At 36.4% G+C, this 8797-nt stretch overlaps 1 protein-coding gene across 1 annotated transcript; it reads right to left on the bottom strand.

Annotated features, from left to right (window-relative positions):
• Positions 1 to 878: 878 nt before the first annotated feature.
• Positions 879 to 2791, bottom strand: LOC108673860. Its single transcript, XM_018161739.2, has 5 exons — positions 2639 to 2791; positions 2254 to 2378; positions 1924 to 2021; positions 1551 to 1688; positions 879 to 1131 (listed from the first exon to the last, which is right to left on the bottom strand). The coding sequence occupies exons 1-5, from the start codon at positions 2695 to 2697 to the stop codon at positions 1078 to 1080; spliced, it is 474 nt and encodes a 157-aa protein (XP_018017228.1). The 5' UTR covers positions 2698 to 2791; the 3' UTR covers positions 879 to 1077.
• Between the last annotated feature and the right edge of the window lie 6006 nt (positions 2792 to 8797).

The raw sequence follows: 8797 nt of genomic DNA, 5'->3' as shown, positions 1-8797 counted from the left end.
CAGTAACAGTCATATTGATCAACATTATTCCATTTATCGATTCAAAAATTGCTCTAATTGACAAGTAATGTTGTGTGTTTCATGTTTTCTTGTAGAAACAATTGGTATTCGACGTATAAATATATGGCATCTGTTCAACCACTGTACTTCCCTGCATTCCAGTTATCATTTCAACCATATGCCATTAAGACGTCTCACTAACATTTCTCCGTCCCCAAATGCATATTCTTGAAACTTACTTCAAGTTAAATACATCGATGTGTCTCTAGAAACTAAATGCATCGCATCTTTGCTACTTAAATGTATAGCTACGTATTGGTTTCTTGGGTCTTTTGTGTTTACTGTTTATATGTGTACTTTACTTAATACTTTTTTTTAAATTTCTTCATGATTTGAATGTGCGTTCAACAGGGTGAGATTTGGGCAACAGACAACCCAACATTTTTCCACAACAAAAGGGCCAATAAAAACAACATTCATGCACATTGTGTATTGTAAATTGTTTCGCCCAAGCTTTGCAAGAGTCCCATTGTTGAATGTTGTCAGAAGAGGTAAAATCAAGTGCAGAGGTTCGAAAGGCAACAAGTCACTAATTTTAAAGTACAAGGAACGCTAAAGACATGATAATTTCTGATTATATTTAAGTTTATATAATGATTGGTTAAATTCTTATTTATTTGAAAATTATATTTAAGCCACATTACATTGAACATGTCAAATTCTATTAATTTCAAGTGCATCAAATATAAAATTTCTTGACACAAAATATATTGGAACAAAGCGAAATGCTTTGTACTAGTCTTCAGGTGGCTTTCAGTTTCACTTTTAAATATAATAATAATTGTTAATATATGATTTTATGCAGGATTTTATTGAATTTACTGTTTCACAAATTAATCTCTATCAGGTCAAGTGAATTGACACCGGACAAATTTCCAATTAGACAATTTTTACATCACGTGGATGCATTGACTGGAGAAAGTGGTCCCCTAATTATTATTGTGCACCTGTTGTTTCAGAGCTTTTATATAGTGAACACTTCGAAGCCTCCAATCAGATGACAAAATAAGGAGCAGTTCACCCAAGGTACTGGTCTGCCGCTGCAGCGAGGCATGCCATCTTCGCCAGGAACTGTTTGCAATATAGTTCATTATATCAGCAAGAATGTTCATGGCGTGAAGTGATGCTTCAGTTGTATTGGATATAAGTAAAATAATGCCTATAATTGTAGAAAAATTTACAAAGCGTTATTCCAAGAAATTAGGGAGAGGTAGAATGATATGCGACACAGATTCATAGGTAATCATATGTCACATGGGCATCAGAAAAAGGGATTACCAAATCAAAGAAACTTCCTGGATAGTCTGAAATTTAGACACGTATTTTCACAGGAACCTATGAATGATTTGCATAAGTTTCCACTTACTCGTAAATCAAATTATCACTTGGCTTCTAAGTTAACATTAAATCTAAATTCGGTTTAAAATAATCTCAACTTATTTTCCTGCTATGAAATTAAAGCGAGTCCTGCTAAGGCAATAAAAACTTACAGCATAGTTGTCAATGGTAGTGCCACATTTATTCTCAGCGAAGTTGTACCGAGCAGCGTTGCAGGCAGGGTCTCTGGTGGCGTCTCTCCTGTACTGGGCTAAGATCTTCATGTTGTCGATGGACCCATCAGCCTTCAACTAGAAATGAATGAATGAGTTCTGTACTCACATTTACAAGCGTAGTAAATTCATAATACAATTTAATAACTTATGGAATTGTTTGAATTAGATATCTCTGATGGTGCACTAATTATAGCGTTGGTTACATTATGAGCTGCCACGTTCAACAACAAAAATATAGTGTCAGCTAATATTGAAAGTGGAGTTCATGACAGATGATGAAAAGGCACCTTGGCAATATTTCCTGACTTACGTAACCAAGTTTTCCCGCTAAACATTTCATGAAGGGAGCTGCACCAACTTCGCACTTGAGAGGGCCTTCCTGGAAGGCGTACTTCGCACAGCCGTAACCTGCACAAATCGTAAACTGTTACTTATTGTTTTAGATCTCTCACGAATTTGTGGTGGTTCCACTCACTATTTAAAGATACTTCTCTAGAAAACACCAATAATTGAAAAGAAAAAGTCGAGAACTGAGTTTTGGATACAAAAATTAGCAATTAGATTAGTTGTCCATGCTTAGCGCAATAATAGAAAAATTCAGATCAATCAATTGAAAGTAATAAATCTTGAGATATCTAACTTGCGATGGCTTTCACGGCGGCATCTGCCAGTGGATCGGAGGCGCAGGTTTTGACGGCTTTAACCTGGGAGTTACTGGTCAAGTTATAGTAGAGGGCCTTCCCACACGCACTTTTGGGGCGGTAGCTATTTTGCACACGGCGGAGAAAGGAACACGAATAAGTACACCAGGTAAGTAACATAAGTAAAATGAAAGTTTTCCATTTTAGTTCTGAAAACAAGTAATATCCATAACTCTAAATGCAACATTTTCGCAACTTTTCCAGCATTGATTTGTGGAGGCTGTACAAAATTAGAGCACAAAGCAATATCATCCAATAATTTAGGATAAAAGTAAACAGAAGGGGAGAGCACAGTGCACGAATGCAACTGCTGTGTACACTTACCCGTCAACACCGGAGTAGGCAAAGGTTGCTATGAGAAGGACAAGACGGACAGATTTCATCTTGGTGGTAGTCGTAAAGGCTGAAGCGGTAAGAGGCTCTAGGCAAAACGCGTCGTGAACGAAAGGCTGTTAGCAGTCCTGTGACTCGGTGCGATACATGGTCTGACTTTATAGGTTTATGATATTATTGAAACAGTTGGTTTTATTTGTCGATCGCGTGCTTACAGCTGTCTGTCAGAGACTATCCGTCACCACAGCTAATGGCATCTAGATCCACAATATATTGTTGGAATTTAGATAAGACGGTTTCTTTGGAAAATTTAATCTTTCAGGTTAAAAAAATTGAAGATATCTAAAATAAAGTGAAAATATAAGTGAAGATGATCGAATTTTGCTTAAATTTTCTCATTTTTTCATGGGAAGTTATTTGCTAAAAGAACCTCAATGTGTGTTCGAACAAATTTTTTTCATCACACGTGTATGTATATCTGATAAGAAGAGCATGTCCACCGTGCTCAGCGTTGGTTCAGGTGAAGCGGCGAGGCTGTTGAACAAATGCTCCATGCTTGCAAAGACATCAAAGCTGACAATGTGACTGATGACTTCAGATCGCAAATGAACACAGTCTGAGTTTGTTCAACTGAACTTGCACCTCGGCATGAACATTCTAAATTCTATAATGTCAGTGGCTTGTGTCAGCGTTCTCTTTATAATTCATGATCTGCCTCATGATTCGATTCCACATTACAATATACATCCTAGCATGTGACATTTGGGGTTGCATGCTAGTTTTTAATCCATAGGCTGTCACCATATTCCTTTCCACATTGCAAAATGCCAATCTATCTGACCAAACTCGGGGGCGCACGGGATTAATAATTGCCAAAACTGCGTGCGTATCGAAATGAAAGTTCGAAAAGCGTAGTGAGACCACTTTTGCTTTAGACACCTGCTATGCTTTTTCTGCTTGCATCATGTTAAATACGCGCACAGTCCCTCTATCTTTATTACATTTCCTTCAAGTGGAGTCGCGTCATCTTTGGATACGAGATCACCAATGAAGAAATTGTAACCCCCGCACCCCGAGGTGTCTGCAGAAAACTTGCACATAATTGGGACCTTCAGAGTTGGTTGAAAAGACGGAAATTTTATTTTTATACCATCATGTTTAATAATTAGCTGGCTTCATTTACTTCCTTATCTGAGTTCTATTGTGTGATTACGCAAAGATGCCAGAAAATTTTTAATCATAGACCTCGTTAAAAATATTGTATGCTGGAAAGAGCTATATTTTTAGGGAAATTCATCATTTTCTGATTGTAAACCTCTGCCGATTTGAAAAAAAAAAACGTTTTTGTTTTGTCAAATCGTTACGAATGCTCTGATGCAACTCTTTGAGAAAGCAAAGTAATTATTATCTAAATTTCACCAACTTAAATGGTTTTATTTGTTAATAAAATGGCTGTGCATTTTTTCGTTCACCATGATTCATAGAATTACTCCTTTGAACGCAAATATGTTCGGATAAAAAAATCTTGGTCCACTTTCTATTAAAATCTTGGTCCATTTTTTATACAAATTTCACGTGTTTCAGTTCCTGTCGTACTCAAGTGTTAGTTATTGTACGTTAGACTCGAACTTTTTCATTATTAAATGACATTATTTTCGTACTCACCTGACAGTGCGAACTACGAACAACCTCCAAAACATTTCCAATCCCAGGCAGAACACGTGGAGCCCGGACCAGTATCGCTCTTGGCCGCTTTAGGTGGACAGAGCCGAAAAAATGACGCTGCTAGAGAGGTTGCCCACTAGTAGAAACTTTGTGTTTCTACTGGTGCTGCTGATGTGAGAGATGAAACAGGAGTAATTTTGTCAGTGGATGAGAATTTTGATGGAATCGTTGGTGGTTAACAGCCGTGGCTTTCGAAGAATATCGAGGCAAGTTACCGTCAATTGCAGTGAATGTGACTGAGTTAGACGCGAATGACTCCTGCGCTAATGACACATTAGTCGTTAATCAGCAGCTACTCCACTTACCTCACCGGCTCATCCATAGAAACCGTATAATACTGGTCAGAATTACAATTTTAAAGGTTCAATTGCATCATGATAACTAAAAAGATTTTTAGATCGCGCTAGAAAGTTGTAGCCCAGATTTCTCAACAAATAGTTTCTTCTGAAAGCCGATCGTTTCTTTCGAAGGCCGGCGATATAATTGTTGTGGCGAAGTTAGTGGCATTGACTGTAGAGAAATTCTCATGTTAATGTCAGACGACAAAGTAGAAGCTAATATTAGAGAATATCTGACATTAGATAGTGGAGCTTCTGGAGCATAGGTAGATCTGCTTCTAAAATCCTTCAAAAATTAACTTTTCGTACATACCTCTGACAACTCATAATTTTTTTTAGAAGACTTGACAACTTTCGCTAGTGAACCAAAGCTATATATGGCGTCTATATGTTCATATAAATAATTGGCAGCAGGGCTCCATATAGCAGATGTTGACAGTCAGAATTTCCCAAATTGTCATCAAAATGGTTAGATAATCAACTTGCATTGTAGGTTAGTAAAATTTCCCCAATTTAAAAATAATTCATTAGAAATTTCGCATTATCACTTTTATATTCAGTTCAAGCCATTAAGCGTCTTGTTTTTCAAACATTAACATATTAAAATACTCCGCATTGATTATTTGTGCATAATCTCTGGTTCTGAAATGTTTGATTATTGTGAACTGGTCGACCTACTTTCAAGAGTTATCTGTTTAGCATTGAGTGCATTGTTCATTTTCTTTTAGTATAATTAAAATTTCAATTCACATTGTATCATAATTTTCCCTTCTTTAATGGTTTCCTAGAAGACACATCTTGCATTGCTTTAAAGTTATTGAATTGATGCGTCACCAGTAGGTACGTCCTATGGTCACGCAAGTACATCCATTAATTGTAATCAGAGTCAGAGCTGATGTGTGTTCGGAGGAATAATCGCGGTATCAGCGTATATTAGGCCGTAGGCCTGTCGCCGATTCTTAACATCGCAGAACATTCACAGCTTGTTGCGGTCTGTACATTCACAGCATTTTGCGCAACGCGCTGCTCCAATTCTGCTGTGCTTAACCGCCCGTCCTTTCCCGTCGATTCTGACCAGAAACTGCCGCACAGAGCTGGGCTCGAACCAGCCCTTCTCTGCTCCAATGACATAAAGATTTTAGCCAAAGTAAGCTTATATTGTAACCTATTCAATGTTAGGAGATATATACATACGTTATGAAATGAAAGCAGATACATTTTTCGGATATAATAGATAAAAATTAAGTGAAAAAATTTAACTTACCTAAAAAGAATTTAGACTGCTTCGAAATTTTACAATTCAGATGAAAGGTCGATTCAAATTTAACTATACCAAACAAATTTGCTGCATAATTATGATGTTGCCCGCTATACTTGTCGCGTCGAGACAATACCAGAACCAGAAATTTAATTCTTAGTAGTAGAATATGAATGAATTGCAGAAAAACTGTGATGATACTGGATCGAAAATTCAAATTTGATTTCGTAATTGTGAATATAAATTTAATATAAAAGATGAAAAATAGTTTTTCCATATTTTTAAACTCGAGTAAAATACATTCTAGCTTGCATACAAAATGTTGATTTAAAGAAGTCTTTATTTAATTTATTTAATTACGTAGGCTTTTTCATAATCTAGATTAAGGATAATGGGAATGACGAGATTATTTATAAGATTCCAGAATTGAATAATAAATTTTCTAGTCTTAGTAACGCCTTAATAACATATTAGTTTCCTATAAATGTCTTTTGACTTCAATTTAGGCAACAAATTTCAGATTTTATAGCCTTAACCTGATTTAGAAAAAGTACATCAAATTAAGTGACAAGTTTTGCGCTTCACATATTGCAAAACAGCGTTGAGACGGCAAAATATTGAATTCTGCCAGAAAATTCCTTTGTTCTGCAATGTCATTAAGATTCTCAGAGATTTTTTCGCTGAAGTGATGATACCGTTGGAATCAGTTCAACAATCGCCGTCCTGTCCCATTGCCATAGCGTTACGCAGGAAAATTTAATTAAGTTAAATTATTTTATATTTATTTAGTTTTATTTCAATTTATTTCGTCCCACATAAATACGGGCCTAACTTTACGGTTATCATACATTTTGCTCGCTCATTAATTGCAAAAAAAACTGCCAACGCACAAACAAGAGAAAGAAAAGTAACATTACTTAAGAAAATCCTGATATCGAATAATGTCCACCCAAAATTCACGCTTTCTCTCTACATCAAGTGAATTTATGTCCACGTACTTCGTGTTCAACGTGCTCGAAAATATTTACAACAAGATTTGTTATTGCATCACATTCACAAAAGTGTGTCATATATTTACCGCAGACAATTGTTTCGAAGCAGTCGAGAAAGATCTTGAGATTTCGATATAAACCATATTTTGCATATATAAAACTGTGCATGCGTGTCACAAGGCTCATGCTATAAAATTCAGGCAAAAGGAAACAACAATAATTGAAATTAATGCCGAGGTACCGGTATGACTATTTGAACAAATGAGAAAATAACAATGATACAAGTAATGTAACGGAACCAAAGTAAAAACCTGATTGCGGCGTTATGGTAATGACATGAAACGCGGAAAAATTAAAAAACATTAGAAATCTCGTTTTAAAGAATAAAAAATAATTTTTAATGTAGCCTTATTCAATAATGAAATTTATTTTTTTCTCCTGGATAATGAAATGCTTAAATAACACATCTTATGGGTTCGTAAACTGGAATTAAATATTGAGCAATATTCATTTGAGTGCAATTCACTTAAGGCTTTGGAGACAGCGAGTAGATCCGGGTACAGGAGTGCCTCAAAACAAGACTACTTGGCGAGAGTTTTTCAAAAAATAACTCGGTACTCACTGCAGTGAGTGACAGAGAGCGCATTTACTTGTCGACGAAAACGTGAAGTCACGGACAGACGGACGGACATGACGAGTACAATAGCTCATTTTTTCCATAAATGAGAAAATGAGCTAAAAAGGAAGCAGACGGACCTAAAATTCTGTAAACTAAACCGTCGGTGCAGTATAATGATTTCAAGTCGGATATACATTAGTCTGTAAGTTTGTTTGTGTGTGTGTGGTTTTGTGTGTTTAAAGCTTGATCGACAGCACAGGTATACAGAGGTTGTTTGGGAGGGGAGTATACTAATCATCATGGTTGAACTGTTCAACTATGCATATCATGTCGAGATATTACCTGGTAAGTAAAATTACACTGAGATTGAATAGCAGATTGAAGGAAAAGATTGGATGAAAAATTTCATTGTGATTTTATAATTGGTAAATAAAACTTAAATTCAGAGGAGGCGAACATTTTCCCCATTTTAAGCGAAAGTAAAATGTGGGTCTTATATCTAGGTATTTAAAATGTGGGCTTGAAGAGGTTTTGATTTAATTATAATACATAAGATTTACTGTAAATAACACAAATAACGGTATTAGGAATTACAGAAATAAATAAATTTTAAATAGTAGGAATCATGAAGCCTGGGAAACGCCGGGCTGTCCTGCTACAGTAGGTCATATTTTTCACTACAACTGCTGAATGAAAGGATGTATTGGGCGCATGAATAAAATGAAGATGTGTAGGTGTTTGGTCGTATATAAGTGCGGTCCATTTATCCAGCACACGTTTGCTCATGTCCGCAAGTCAGAAATTTATGATTTGACAAATGACTGATAATCACACTGTAAATACGTTTGCTCATGTCCGCAAGCAAAAAATTTATGATTTGACAAATGACTGATATTGGTTGTTTTTTGCTGCAGGTGATTCATTGTTGAAGACAGAAGGGCAATGTCATCTGCAAAGTCAAGGTCCTCCAGCATGGTCGTTAAATTCCATCGGAGCCCAGTTCTTTCACCTTCCACAGTCCTGCGCATTACCCAGTCGATCACAAGGAGGAACAAAACTCCTGACATGCAACACCCCTGTTTCACTCCTGTCCTTACTGGAAACCACTCTGTTGTTTCGTTCTCATCAATCACGGAGCACTGAAAGTCCTCGTAGAGTCCTGACTAGCCGGATCAGCTTCTGAGGTATTCTATATTGGCGCATGATGGCCCAAAGGCT

Source organism: Hyalella azteca, unplaced genomic scaffold, assembly GCF_000764305.2.
Source record: "Hyalella azteca isolate HAZT.00-mixed unplaced genomic scaffold, Hazt_2.0.2 contig16486, whole genome shotgun sequence".
NCBI classification, from domain to species: Eukaryota; Metazoa; Arthropoda; class Malacostraca; order Amphipoda; family Hyalellidae; genus Hyalella; species Hyalella azteca.
This window is presented reverse-complemented; position numbering and strand designations above follow the sequence as displayed.